The sequence below is a fragment of the Nyctereutes procyonoides genome, unplaced genomic scaffold (assembly GCF_905146905.1).
Source record: "Nyctereutes procyonoides isolate TBG_1078 unplaced genomic scaffold, NYPRO_anot_genome, whole genome shotgun sequence".
Lineage (NCBI taxonomy): Eukaryota > Metazoa > Chordata > Mammalia > Carnivora > Canidae > Nyctereutes > Nyctereutes procyonoides.
The window spans coordinates 40,790,836-40,805,634 of NW_026575131.1; the positions used below are offsets into that span (position 1 = coordinate 40,790,836).

Consider the following 14,799-nt stretch of genomic DNA (forward strand, 5'->3'; position numbering starts at 1 on the left):
CGCCTGAGTGGTCTCGTCCCAAGCGCGGGTCATGAATGAACGAAGCTCAGGAAGTCAAGAAAGGCTCCTTGAAAGTGCCGCTTGGCCTGTCCTCCAGGTTGAGTGGGAGTTAATCGAGCTAGCACGGAGACTGGCATACAAGACTAGTCAGATAAGAACACAACACGGACATGGAGGAGTTAACCTGTGGCAGAGAGGAGGTAAGGCTTCAAAGAGGAGCAGGACTTGGGCACCTGACAGGATTTTATTGGGCAGCAGTGGTGTGTGGGGCAAATGAGCAGAACTGGGTGTTAGAGAGTCACAGAGGTAAGACTCTATCCTTGCACACTCAGTGCCACACTTAGCATGTAAGTGTCCTATGAATGTCTGTGGAAACAGTAAATGAAAGGGAGATGGTTGTCAGGGTCCAGAAGGCCTTGAATACCTGAGTTTAGTTTTTGAGACACTAATAGGTCTCCTCAGCTGTCCAAATGTTGGGTGCTTAAGTCTTAATTGCTGCAGGTCTCTGGCCTTGTAAAGAAATAGGATTGTATGGACAGCCCGGGTGGCTCAGTGGTTTAGCGCCGCCTTCAGCCCAGGGCCTGATCCTGGAGACCCGGAATCAACTCCCACGTCGGGCTCCCTGCATGGAGCCTGCTTCTCCCTCTGCCTCTCATGAATAAATAATATCATATATATATATATATATATATAGAGAGAGAGAGAGAGAGAGAAATAAAAAAGGGTAACAGACAACTGGGGCTACAACTTTATATACAGTGGTAAGGGAAGAGCTCACTACTGTAATGTTTGAATTCTCTAAGGGAAAGGAGGTAATCTCCAGTACACAGAAGAATGACAGGCAGATGGAAGAGATGGTAAAAACAGCTTGCTTGGAATGTAGACCATTATGGCTCAAGATGATCAGGGGATGAATCCGGACTATCAGCAGGGAGTGGCATCCAAATTCCTTAGGGCCTGACTGGTCATTGTGGGGACTCTAGTTTTTGCCCTAGGAAGCCACTGAAGAATTCTGAGCTAAATAGAGACAAAGTATAACTTCATGGTTTAGCAAGAACACCACATCCTGAGTGAAGGTTATACCTTACAGAGCAAGGGTAGGGGGCAGGAAGATAAATGTGGATGTGATGCAATAATCCAGGTGAGGGATTTTAGGTCAGGATGGGGGATGGGAATGATATTGGAGGAAGTATCCAGATGCCAGACTGAATTTTGCTGATGGGTTGAATGTGATAGAAGACATGGGAACCTAGCAAGGGCCTTTTTGAAGCCCTAGAGTAAATGCAGACCTGGGGGGGGGGGGGGGTTCAGAGTAAGCTTGGTTCTTAGAAACTTTCAGGAATCCCTCTCCTTTCCTCAGTTTTTTAATTCCCTTTATAATGCATATAGGATGTATTAATGTTGCTCCTCTCCCGTAACAAATTCCTTAATAGGAATTGCTTTTTGGTACACATGCAGCATGCACTTAATGGATTTCTGGAATGAAAAATGAACAATTCCATTTCCAACAAATGGCAATGTGGAGATCTTAATAGAGACCTTTTAACCCCCAATGTACAGACTCTTTCATTAACCTCATGTAATATATTCCATCAGGTATACAATGAATTTGTTTAATTCCAGGTGACAGTTCAGTACAGAACAAAGACTGAAGAGCACATGTTGGCAAGATTCTGGGCTAGGTTTACTCTGACCTCGTAACTAAGGTAGAAATGACTGAAAGACAAGAAATAAAGAGAATATGAGCCACTGTATGATTGATTCTTTTATTTTATTTTTTTACAAAAGCTTATTCTTAATGTACAACAGGATCTAAGACAACACTTCATCCCAGCTATAGGTGGCAACAGATGCTATGATAGGGAATCCAGATGTTTAAACAGGAATGGAATTAAGGATCATCACTGCCTCAGGCACAAGGAACAGCTTACTTTTTGCCAGATTTCTTAATTCCACCTGTGGCTGCAAAAGGAAAAAAGCGTCTCAGCTAAGGAAAAATATACTCCTTATGGTAGGAGTGCCAGGGGCCTGATACGCATATAGTCAGTTCTTGTGCTTGACATTTCTTTTTATACAAACATGCACAGAGCTTTACCAACAGTCCATTCTGGGTAGTATTTGGATGAAGATGAGGCATGAGCATGAATACTGGCTGTGCACTGGCCTAAATCTACAGCTAAGTATTTTATATACAGGCTCATTTAATCCTCATCCTCTCATCAACCCATTTTACAGATAATGAAGTCTTAGCGGTAGGTGTTGTTTAAAGTTATAAACTGGTCTGTGACAAAGCCAAGATTCCACCATGGGTAGTCTGACATCCAAGACCACATTCTCAACTGCCACATCATACCATCATACAATATTATGATCCCGGGGTGTGAAGGACTCATTATCTTTATTTTATTCAATTTACATTTAACCATATATGTGGCACATAGTAGATAACTTAAGAAATAGTTACAAAATTAAATATGTCTAACACAGTAATAAAGATCTTATATGTCTTAACAAAATAAACCTTTAAAAAATGAGACCTGTAGTATATATACAATGGAGTACTACTCCGCCATCAAAAATGAAATCTTGCCATTTGCAATAACATGGATGGAACTAGAGAATATTATGCTAAGTGAAATAAGTCCATCAGAGAAAGACAATTACCATATGATTTTATTCATATGTGGGATTTAATAAAACAGGATCAGAAGGGAAGAGAGGTAAAAACAAAACAAGATGAAATCAGAGAGGGGGACAAACCATAAGAGACTCTTAATCATAGGAAACAAACAGGGTTGCTGGAGGGGAGGAGTGTGAGGAGATGGCGTAACTGGGTGATGGACATTAAGGAGGGCACTTGATATAACGAGCACTAGGTGTTATATTAAGACTGATGAATCACTGATCTCTACTTCTGAAACTAATATATGTAAATTAATTGAATATAAATGAAAAAAAATTTTAATGAAACCTTCAATGAAAAACAAGTAATACAGGATTTCCCTAAAGATTGACCTTGTCCCTATACACAATCACAGGTTAAAGGAAGGTACAAAATACCTTACGATCCAAAAGGGAATCTGAATAACTAGACTCTCAGGACTGTGAATCAAATCAAATCCAGTGAGATAAAGTCTTGGGAAGCCCTGGATGACCCTCCCACCATCCCAGCCTCTACCAGCCCCAGTGTGGCTCACAGTGATCCCACAGGGTGGGCACAAATAACTAGAAGAAATTGTTCATTAGTTTGATAAATGTAAATAGCATTTAAGAAGCACAGAAAAGTATTCGGGCTGTTGGGCTTGAGAAATCTTTTGGTATGCAACCAACTCTACCTACATAAAGAAAAGAGGCAGAATGGTGGATTAGATAAAAACAGTATATATCGCAATAGCACATTAAGAAGACTGGACTTTATCTTTTAGTCTAGGCGCACCCAGAAGTGAAGACAGATGCAAACTAGTTTACTGGAGTTAGCAATACGAGTGGTTAAGTAAAGAAATGTTATGAGCAAAAAAGCAGCTTTGAAATACGAACTTGGAGCAAGAAATAGTGGACTATATTTGGAAAACTCAACTCTACGAATTTGTGCATAAAATATAGGAATTTCGGTGTTTCCCATTTCTGCCGCTTCCCTAAAGAAGGGTGCCCGGGACGAAAGAGACTTCATTTCCGAGTTGCTTTGGCTGCCGCCCCTTCCCGCTGGGGCGAATCCAAGCCTGGCGAGGGGGGGCAGTCAGCCGTAGCGGACGCGAGGACCCGGACCTCACCCAGGACCAGATTGATGCTCAGAACGCTTGCCCGGCTTGAGCGCTCTACTTGGCCCTCACTTACCCAGAGGTCCCTTCCCCGCGGCCTTCGCTTTTAGCTCCTCGAGTTTCTTCTGCTCCTCCTTCTGTTTCTGCTTGAATGCCTTATCTTCCTAGGGAGAGGCAGACGGGGTTCACTCCAGGCAGATTTCCCAGTCCCTCCGCACCCGCCCACGCCTCCGCGCTCGCCCTCACCTCGTCCATCTCCTTGGCCTGTTTCTTGGGCTGCTTCAGGGGCTTCTTCTTGCCACCTGTGGACGACACAAGCATGCTCAGTTCAGTCCCCGCGGGGTCCTGTCCCTCAGCCCCATCAACCACAAACACTCACCTTCGCGGCCGGACATGGCGCCTGCGGCCCCTTCCCCAGACCCTGCCACCGGAAGCGGAGCTCTCCTTCCCACCCCCTGCGCCTATACCTCCACGCGGGGCCTCTGATTGGCTGCTAGTCAGGAAGTTGCGCTCGCGCTGCCGGAAGCAGCTCTGGGGGCGGGCGTTAAGGGGTCAGAGATCTACTGAGTGGCGGGCGCTCGGTTTGGGTTGCGGCTTCTGCGCTGGGGCGCCAGGTACGAGGGGAGGGTCGGCTTGCCTGGGGAGCGTCCGGAAGCCAGGAGCGGTGCTTAACCGGAAGGCGCTATGCCTGGGACCGTGCATGGGGAAAGCACTGAAGGTAGAGAGAAGGGCGCTTGTGCAGAGGCCTTGAAGTTCTACGCGTTCCTGGAACCCAGGAAAGCGCGCATGGGTCAAGGGAAGATGTGAAGGAGGTGACAGAAATATGGACCAGGGCTAGATCACCTGGTCCTAAAGTTGCGGAGGCCACTGGAAGGAATTTGGATTTTATAAAGCCGGGCTGTGACTTTTTGCAAAATTCTGTTTATTCATTTAATCCATTCTTGTTGAGTATATACTATATACAGAGTATTACAGGCACTGAGGCGGCCGTGAACAAAACAATGCCTGCGCAGGCAGAGCTGACATTCTAGTGGGTGAGATACCCCATAAGCAAAGTACATAAGTGAAATACACATCGCAGGTCATGGGATACGTGCATGGAGAAAAAGAAAGCAAAGTGACTGGGATGGGAATGCATGACAATGACACTTGAGCAGGACCTGGAAAAGATAAGGAAAGAAGCAATGCAAATAGCCAGTAGCTGGTGCGAAGGTCCGGCTGTGGGGATAGCCTAGTGTGTTCCAACATCAAGAAAGTCCATGCATGGTAATTACCTGAACGATGAGTTAGCTAGCTTTATTGTGGTAAATGTTTAGCAACATATACATGTATATATATATCAAGTGTATCAAATCATCATGTTGTGTATCTTATACTTACACAGTGATATGAATCATTTGCATGTCAACAAAACTGGGTTGGGAGGAAGGTCCATATGATTGGAGCAGAGTGAGAAGGGTATGCTAGTGGAAGATGAGGTGAGAAAAGAATGAGAGCCAGGACAAGGATGCCCTGTAGACCATGGAAAAAAATTTGGCTTTTTACATTGTGAGAAATGAGGAATCATTGCAAGTTTGAGCAGAGAGAGACATGGTTTGGCTTGTTTTTTGTTTTTTAAGATTTTATTTATTTATTCAAGAGAGACACAGAGAGAGAGAAGCAGGCTCCACGCAGGAAGTCCGAGGCAGGACTCGATCCCGGGACTCCAGGACCACGCCCTGAGCACGGAAGGCAAGCGCTAAACCGCTGAGCCACCCAGGGATCCCAGGCCTGTGTTTTGAAAGGACCACTGGCTGCTTTGTTGACCATAGCTGTAATGGTTAGAGTAAAAGCATGGAGACCTGGTCAGAAGGCTCTTACGGTAATAGATATTAGTCATTGGGACCAGGTGGTAGCAGTGGCAGGGGTAAGAGAAGGAGGGATTTTAGTTTTAGAAAGGAAGTAGCATTTGGTGATGAATTGGATATGAGATGGAAGAGAAATCGAGGAGTCAGGGATAATTTGAGGGTTTTGGTCTGATTTGGACTTGAAGTTTCCATCAACCAAGATGGAAAAGGCAAGTGGGGGAGTGAGGTTAAGATCCCCATTAGTCTTCTAACCAGATATGTGGATTGAGCAGTTGGGTAAATGAATCTGGAATCTATGGGAGAGGGCTGGGCTAGAAAAATCAGAGTGTAGTTGATTGTTTTTTAAAGTAATGGTTCTGGGACACCTGGGTGACTCAGCGGTTGAGCGTTTGCCTACGGCCCAGAGCGTGATCCTGGAGTCCCAGGATCGAGTCCCACATCGGGCTCCCTGCATGGAGCCTGCTTTTCCCTCTGCCTGTGTCTCTGCTTCTGTGTGTGTGTGTGTGTGTGTGTGTGTGTGTGTGTCATGAATAAATAAATAAAATCTTTAAAAAAAGTAATAGTTTTATTGAGATAACAATTTACATACCATACAATTCACTTATGTAATGTGTACAACTCAGTGTTTTTAGTATATTTCCAGTGTTGTTCAACTATCAGTATGATTAATTTTATAACATTTCTGTAGATATCTTTTAAAGCCATGGAGCTGAATAAGAAAGAAGTCTAAGGACCTTGCCCTGCAGCCCTCTATGTGGAGAGAGGTTCAGGAGATGAATGGGGACTGGAAGCCAAGTGTAGAAGGCGTTTGAAGGAGGTAGCACAAGGCATAGGCTACTGATAGGGCAAGTAAGGGGAGGACTGAGAACTGGATTTAGCAATGTGGAAGTGACCTGGACAAGAGCATTTCCGATGGCATTGTGGTTGTGAGGGCCAGATCAGAGAGGGTTCAAGAGAGAATGAGAGAAGAGGAACTGGAGACCGCGAGTGCAGACAATCTGTCAAAGAGTTTGGCTGTACAGAGGGGCAGAGAAGTGGGGATGTTGCTGGAGGGATGTTTGATCAATTAGTGAGCAGTGTCAGGTGGGGAGAGCAAAGGGACCCGGGGCACAGCTTGGGCTTCCTAGAGCATGAATTCTTCATTCTGAAGAACAAGAGAGAATGTGGAAATTGGACAGATACTGGCAGGTAAGAAGGTATGATAGGAGTTTATAGAAGTTGTCTTCCAATTTTTAAATGTTTTCTTAGGGAAAAATGAAGCAAGCTATGAGTGAGGAAGAGGTACAAGTGATGGAGGTTCATGGATGGGAAGTTGATAGGCGATGATCATCAGGATAGAATGAGAGAATGGACCTGGAGAGGCAGGGTTCTGAATGTGGCCCTCAAGACCCTCTTAATATGGTCTCTGTTTACCTCTTCCACCTCTCTTCTGTCCTCTCTCCTTCCTTCTGCTGTTTTATAGCTGCACTCGCTGCCTTTCAGGTTTTGGATGACCCCAAGTGCATCTCTACTTTGCCCCCTCTGCCAGGAACACTTGCCCTGTGCTGACCAACGGCTTGTGAGATGTTTGAGTGATGAGGGGCTGAGAGTCAGGCTGAGTGGGAGCTGGGTGGTTGAGAGGAGGAACTGGAATAGAGAAACAACCTGAGTCATTTCTTCACACAGCAAAGTCTCTGTTGTCACTAAGCTTGTGTTCTGGTGAAGGGTCCGGCAATGTAAAGAAGGCAAATATATGCCTGATGGAGAAAAATAAAGCAGATGGCCCAGGAAGGGATGGTCAAGAAAGGCCTTGCCATGAGCCAAGACCGAGCTAAGACGTAGAATTCTGTCAGGATGAGCTGACTGGAGCTGCAGAGGAAGAGCGGTCCAGGTGGAGGAAGTAGCAGGGTTGGCTTCACATGTTTGGGTGCCTATAGTGGAGGATAGGAGCAGAGAAGAGGAAAGGGATGACGGTCCAGGGGACCCGGCCTTGTTGGCCACTGGCAGGGCTGGTGTTTGTGGCAGCGAGATGGGAGCTGTCGAGGGTTCTGAACCAAGGAATTCAAAATGATGAGTTGATAGAGCCTCGGGTTGTGAAGAATGGCTCCGAATGGCAGGGAGGAAGCAAGGACTGGGTAGGATGTTGTTGTCGCTGCCAGGGATGGGTGACCTTCCTGGCTTCCAAGAGTGGTTGGCTAATAGAGGAGGAGCTGGAGAAGGAGGCTGAGAAGGTGGGAGGAAGCCAAGATGGGAAAGTGACTTCAAAGAAAAGGGTGGTGAAAGCTGCAGAGATTTGGAGAAGAAATCTGAGAAGCATCTGCTGGATCTAGCAAGGTGGAAGTTTTGCGGGGCCTCCAGGAGAGCAACCTTGTGGTGGAGTGGGATCAAGATAGAATGAGGGCTGAGAAAGTAATGACAGCCAAGGCAGACACTTTTCTGGTGAGTGTTTCTGAAAAGGAGAGGGCTGTGGTTGGCTGGGCTGCAAATCTGTGTGCTTTGCTTTGATGCAGTGTACACCTGTAGGATTGTTGTGAGGTCACAGTTCAGTGCGATGGGTGCTGACATTGAGACCTGGGAGGCTAGCTTGATCCCTGGGTTACAGATATTGTATGCCTTCTTGGGCTTATGAATGGGGCCCTGGAGTTCAGGTGTGGCACCAGCTTGGAACCAGTGCTATAGAAATGTTCCCCTCTGTGGCTCTCAGCTCGGACCCATTTTGGGCAGGAGGCAGGTCCCTGCCCAACCAACTTTGTTTCCTAGAGGGTCTGAGCTTCTCCAAGCACAGCACAAGGGGGAGGAGGTGGGGATGCTCTGAGATTGGCTCTATTACATCCAGAAGCCCCTTTCTTCATCACCAGAACTCCTCCAGTCAGGCTTTCTGTCCCCAGCTCCCTCTGCTTTTCTCTCTGGCCTGGTTATTTGGCCACCAGGTGTCACTCTGACAGCCAGAGTCAGTACTTGAGGGCTTGTGTGTATGTGGGGGAGTATAGGGGGTTGGCCAGAGGAGGGAGTGCTGGCCCAGGTTTGCTGGGAGCATGGGTCACTGGCCCTATCTTGGGGTCCTCAGAGTCCCTGCTGATCTTGGGCTCAGGCAAGGTCTGACTGGGTAATAGGAGTCTCCTTGTGCTGTTTAGGTAACAAGAAGTGGGTGGTGTTGTGGCCCAAGCATCAAAACAAGGATGAAAAGGGAAAGATTAAAGAAACCTAGCCTGTAGAGCATGACTAAGGGTGGAGAGGCTGGGGGTTGCCGACGGGGGCGGTGGTTGGAAGCTTATGGAAGGTCAGAAGATCTCGAGATGGGACTAGGAGCCTGGACAGTCTAGGCTCAGCGCAGAGGAGAGGTACTCGTGTGAATCTAAGAAAAGCCGTCCTCTGTAAAGAGATCCGGACTTTTTGTTTCCTTTTTCTCCTGGGATTGTCTTCTCAGAGGACAGCTGAGGAGGGAATTTTCTGCCTTGGGACATAAACGACCTTTGGCCTTAAATATACGTATAACTGCTTCCTCAGTGCTGCAGCAGCCCTCAGAGTCCAGGCAGTTGGTTCTGATAGGCTCTCACAGAAATCTTTCCCCAAGATTGCCTCGGTTCCACTCCTGATTTCCCCAGGAGTTTTTATGAATCTTTGTGGGGCTTTGTCAGCATGGGCACAACTCAAGTTTGAGAATTTTCTTTGATGTTATTAGAAAACCTGGTACCAGGATTCTCATCCAAGTCCCAAGAGACCTGGGGGACATGGGAAGGGTGGGTGGAATGGGAGGGTCTGGTGGCATTGTGGAGGGAGGTGGAAGGCATGGTTTTTCTTTCTTTCTTTTTTTTTTTAAAAGATTTTATTTATTCATGAGAGACACAGAGAGACAGAGACATAGGCAGAGGGAGAAGTAGACTCCCTGCTTGGATCCTGATGTGGAGTCAGTCCCAGGACCCCAGGATCACGCCCTGAGCCAAAGGCAGATGCTCAACCACTGAGCCACCCAGGCACCCAAGGCATGGTCCCCTAAATATGTTCTTCCCTGAGCTGTCTGGGGGCATCCAGGGGAAGTCTGACTACAGCGGCTACAGTCTCCAGGCATAGCAGAGTAGCGCTCAGTCTGGACTTCTTCATGGGAATTAGTTCAGAACTGTCCCTAGACCTTAAAACCTGACTTATGCCCAGCTTTTCTCAGCTCTGCGCTGATTTGTCTGGCATTCCCCCCACCCCCACCCCAACAGGTCTCCTGATGACAGGGCACAGCACCGCGTTTACCATGCAGCACATCATGGGTGTGCCCCACGTGTTGGTGCGGAGGGGCCTCCTTGGAAGGGACCTCTTTATGACCAGGACTCTCTGCAGCCCAGGCCCTAGCCAGCCCAGAGAGAAAAGACCTCAGGAGGTGGCCCTGGGGCTGTATCATCGCCTCACAGCTCTGGGAAGAGCCCTGGGGCACAACATTCGGCAGCGAGCATCCTCCACAGCCACAACTTGGTGGGACAGATATGAAGAGTTTGTTGGACTCAAGGAGGTTCGAGAGGCCCAGGGAAACGTGACTGAGGTGAGGAGGGAAGTCGGGGTGGTTGGCCCTGCCTTCTGAGTTGGAAAATGTGGCCTGGATGCTCCTGCCAAATATTCAGTAGCCACATGATGCTGGGAAGCCATGCCCAGATTTGCCTTTTCTTGAACAAATACTATTAGCAGAGGGATCTGACTCATTTCTCACATGATAGTCTGGATTTGGTAGTACTGGGGTGAAGATCTCTGTGTAACTGTGCCCACCTACCTGAGAACAGGTTTCTGTGTACTGAGCAGTCCATTGTGTTAGGCCAGTGAACACTTCCTACATTGATCCTTTGGGGTTGGTGAGAGTCTTAGAGTGTCCTCAAAGCCCCGAGTATAATTAAAATAGCCCCTGTGAAGGTAGAGGCACAGGGCTAGGACAGCATCATAGGTGCGGTAGAAAGAGCTGCCCGTGGCTGTGAAGCCTTTGGTGGCAATGGCAATGCAGTCTGTCATCTCTTTTCCTACTCCTGCCTAGCGCAGACCAGGCTGGTGAGGTGGCAAGAACCTGGGGTTCAGAGGGGGATTTTGAGACACAGTGCCATCTCTCCCCTTGGAGGTGGTGATCTTGGCTGAGCTGCCCTTTCTGGGTCTGTAAAATGGAGGCCATAGCAATGCCTCTGGAGGCGTTGTTTTGAGATGTAGCTAAGGTAATGTGAAACAGCTTAGGAACCTTTGTCCTCTTTGTCGTTTGTATCAGACTAGAATTGGCTGGGTTTTGTATATAGCATTAGGTATTTCCCAGTTTCTCAGGGGCAAATTATTTCTACCTGAATGGATAAATCTGATGGTTCTGATGGGTGTGGCCTGGGGCTGCACTTTGAGGATTGCTGGGTGAGCCAGGATTTTGTGTCTGAGGGAATCTTTTTCCACTCTTTGCACTGACACTGCACTCACCTTAGCCACAGCCTCATTGGGAATGGAGCTGAACCTGTGTGGGCTTTGAAGGGAAAGGCAGACTGCCTCCATTGTTCTCTCTGTAGGCAGAGAAAGTGTTTATGGTGGCTCGAGGGCTTGTCCGAGAGGCTCGAGAGGACTTGGAAGTTCACCAGGCCAAGCTGAAGGAGGTGAGGGACCGCTTGGACCGCATCTCCAGAGAGGATAACCAATACCTAGAACTGGCTACGCTGGAGCACCGAATGCTGCAGGTAGGCACCTCATGAGACAGCCCTTTCTCACTGGACAGGGACCTTAGCCCACCTGGTCAGGGAGAGGCAAGTTGGGAACCATCACTGACCGGTGGTCAGAGATCTGGTGAGGAGGTAAACCAGAAGGTACACTGGGCCCCAGGCTTCCAGAGCCTATCCACCCACTTCCTCCTGTTGTATGGAGGTCAGCAGTCCAGGGCAGTATGATCTGAGTCCCAGATTGCTGAGGAAGGAGCACCATGGAGAGGGTACTGGCCCAGAGAGGGCCAGATACTTCCCTTCATTCTGTAGTCATTAGTGCATGTCTGAGCAGACCCAGAAATGCTTGCGTAGAAGGTAGTACAGCTAATCTTGACCACCCCAATTCCTTTGCTCCCTGTCCTGACTGGGCATACTCTGCCTTCATTCATTCAGCGGGTTAATGGAGCACGTAGGCTTTGCCAGGTGTGAGGAGCCTGAGCCCCAGGGACATCTGTGTAATGCTGCTGTGTAATGCAGCTTTGCCTTTGCAGGAGGAGAAGAGGCTTCGGGCAACCTATCAGCGTGCTGAAGACTCTGAGCGAGAGAAGTTCTCCCTCTTCTCTGCAGCTGTGCGAGAAAGTCATGAGAAGGAGCGCACTCGAGCTGAGAGGACCAAGAACTGGTCCCTCATTGGGTCAGTCCTGGGGGCCCTGATTGGTGTGGCTGGCTCCACCTACGTGAACCGTGTCCGGCTGCAGGAGCTGAAGGCATTGCTTTTAGAGGCACAGAAGGGTCCTGCGAGCCTCCAGGAGGCCATCCGAGAACAGGCATCCTCCTACTCCCTCCAGCAGAGGGACCTCCACGACCTCATGGGGGACCTAAGGGGCCTGGTACAAGCTGGGCCCAGGCAGAGCTCTGGAGCCCAGGCAGGTACTTCTCCCACCCGAAACAGAGACACTGATGTCCTTTCAGCTGCTTTGAAGGAGCAGCTCAGCCATTCCAGGCAGGTCCATTCCTGTCTAGAGGGTTTACGAGAGCGGCTTGATGGCTTGGAAAAGACTTTCAGCCAAACGGCCGAGGTGGTTCAGCTTGCAAAGGCTGCAGCACATCCAGGCCTGGTGGAGCAAGCAAATGGGGCTCTGCCTGACTCCTTGCTGGAGCAGGGGAGCATGATCCTGGCACTGTCGGACATGGAGCAGAGGCTAGAAGCCCAGGTCAACAGGAACACCATCTACAGCACGCTGGTCACCTCTATGACATTTGTGGCTGCACTACCTATACTCTACATGCTGTTCAGGGCAAATTAGCCCCTGACCCTCCTCCAAAGGGTCTGAGGGTATAGGTGTGGATATGGATTTAGTTAGAGGATCTCAACAATGAAGTGAGCCTTTGGGGTGCACCCAACCTGAGGCTGAGCACCGTCTGTGTGGCTCACTGGTAGGCATACTTTGCTTTTTAGAAAATACTCATTTACATTAATTATCAAAACTTTGTGCTGATGTCCAATTAAAATATCTTTGGTTTTGTGTTATTTAAAGTAATTTACATCAGTTTTTCTTGTTGAAGACTGAGATTTGGAACTTGTGGGTTGGACCTAGAATTATGGTTATTATCACCCCCTTTAGTTTCTCACTCCTCTTGGTCTTGTCCTCAGTTCAGGACCATGTTGGATGTACTTCCCCTTGAGGCCTGGGTTTTTGTTTGGATTGCCTGGCCTGGCCTTTGCTTGCCTGACTCTCCGTCTTGTGTCAGATAGCCAGGGAGTTCCAGTGAGTGGAACCTAGCCTGCACACTACTGACCATAGTGACTGCCTTGTTTCTGGATTACTTTCTCTGCCAGGGTGGGGAGAACCTTCTGGTTCTAACACTGGAGGGATGATCAGAAGAGAGCAGGGAAGAAGGATTAGGGGAATGGTTGATAAATCTTGCTGGTGATGTAATTACAGAGTTGGTAGCTAGTCTGGGTCCCTGTGCAGAGAGCTTTGGGCAGCCTTAGTATGCCCCTAGAGTTAGGTGTCCTTCCATACATAGACTAAGGACAGTCTGTACAGGCAGGGGCAAAGCTCATCCCATCAACAGTGTAAAGTAAATGGCAGTGATGGGGAGGGGCCTCCCAGAGGTGAGAGGTGCAGTGGGGGATCATCCTGGGGTGGACTGCCTGGAAAGGGATTTCCCTTTTCAGAGAACAGCAACCTTTGACCTCCTGAGTAAATGGCCATGAGTGGCCTGGTATGTCCTTGAGTAAACAGGAACAGCCAGGAGCACTCTACTCTCTGCGGGTCTGGAAAAGCCACTCCTTTGAGAGCATGTGGAGGTATGTAGGATCTGTGGGGAGGGGCTTCTGTGGGCTGGGATTTGTTTGCCTGGGCCTGTGTAGAACCCACTCTCAGCAGGGGCCTGTGGAGCCAGTAGGGTTTCCCATGAGATGCCTCTCTCCTTGGAGCCTGTTATCAGGCTTGGGCTGTGTTCACAGTCCAAGTGGTCCCATGGGTTCTGTGATCTGAGTGCTTGGTCCTTTGGTCATTGGTCACTATTTTTGACCTTGTTTCTTTGTGTAATGGTTCCTCAGGATGGTGTGGGATGTTCACCCTCCTGATGGGGTATGAGGTGCCACATCTGTGTACAGATGAGGGGTACTGTGGGGTTTGGAAGTCCTGTGTCCCTCTGGGATGAGGTAGGTCCTAAAGAGTGTGCACTTGAGTGAATGAGTTTGAGGAGGGGAGGATTCCAGACATGTGGGAGAGGCCCCCCACAGGCTGTGAAAGCAAGAGAGCCAACTGGGCTGAGGTGGGTGGTGGGTGTGGGGGAGTGGTGGAGCATAGGTTAGAAAATGAGGTGGAGGGCCTGGTTTCTCTAATGCCGGAAACCTGGAATAGGGGAACTGGGGAGGCAGGGCCATGCCAACCCAGGTAATAGAAAGGGGGTTGAAGGAAAGGGAGTGATCTGAGAAGCTGGTGAGAGAGAAATTGGAAGGCAGAGTTGGGTAAATGAGAGCCAAGGCAGATGCTTGATGGGGAGGGAGGATGACAGGTGGCAAAAGAGTGCCTGTGGTGTTGGCTCTTTGGACAGTAGCCAGTGTTGGTGACCTGAACCTTCTGGTTGAGGCTCTCCCTAGCCTGTGGAGCCTCTGGGGGCTTCCAGGGTGATTTGTGTGGGGCAAATTTTGCTTCCCAGGAGGCTATCCCAATGGTCTTGAGCCAAATCCTGCAATAGTCGTAATGGATGGGCCAGGTGCTGGCTCCTGAGTTTGCAGTGAGCAGGCCAGGGTGTGTGCAAAGGGCCCGGCAGAGGGCACAACTGGGCCTCTGCTCAGCAGTTCCTCCCTAGGAAAGCCCAGGTATTTGCCAGTGAGGGAGTCCAGACTTGCCCAAGGCTTCCCGGCTTAGGGTGGGTCCAGGTACAGGCCTGGGAGGAAAAGAAGGAAATGTGCCCTTGCTTGTGCACTTCCCAGCCCGTGAGCCCTCCTTTAACAGCCGGCTAGGTGTGGTATCACCTCCACTTGCCAGTGAGCAAACAGGCGTGTGTGTGGGGGTGGGGGTGGGGGTGGGGGTCAGGTTACTTGGCTTAGTGGTGGCA

The 14,799-nt window shown here is 49.0% G+C and overlaps 1 protein-coding gene and 1 long non-coding RNA gene across 5 annotated transcripts; one reads left to right on the forward strand and one right to left on the reverse strand.

Moving 5' to 3' along the window:
• Positions 1 to 1,752: 1,752 nt before the first annotated feature.
• Positions 1,753 to 4,230, reverse strand: LOC129521871 (uncharacterized). Its single transcript, XR_008666866.1, has 4 exons — positions 4,138 to 4,230; positions 4,005 to 4,060; positions 3,835 to 3,922; positions 1,753 to 1,962 (listed from the first exon to the last, which is right to left on the reverse strand). It is a non-coding gene; the product is annotated as an uncharacterized LOC129521871 (long non-coding RNA).
• A 103-nt stretch (positions 4,231 to 4,333) lies between these two features.
• On the forward strand, positions 4,334 to 12,760 carry CCDC51 (coiled-coil domain containing 51). 4 transcript variants are annotated; one of them, XM_055344876.1, is made up of 5 exons: positions 4,337 to 4,372; positions 5,398 to 5,489; positions 9,793 to 10,112; positions 11,098 to 11,262; positions 11,775 to 12,760. In XM_055344876.1, exons 3-5 carry the CDS (start codon positions 9,801 to 9,803, stop codon positions 12,528 to 12,530), a joined length of 1,233 nt encoding a protein of 410 aa, XP_055200851.1. In that variant the 5' UTR covers positions 4,337 to 4,372; positions 5,398 to 5,489; positions 9,793 to 9,800; the 3' UTR covers positions 12,531 to 12,760. The 4 variants fall into 4 exon arrangements, with proteins under 4 accessions (XP_055200850.1, XP_055200851.1, XP_055200852.1 ...); XM_055344877.1 differs by lacking the exon at positions 5,398 to 5,489 and adding an exon at positions 6,294 to 8,023 and having other exon boundaries at positions 4,354 to 4,372; XM_055344875.1 differs by lacking the exon at positions 5,398 to 5,489 and having other exon boundaries at positions 4,334 to 4,372.
• Positions 12,761 to 14,799: the final 2,039 nt, after the last annotated feature.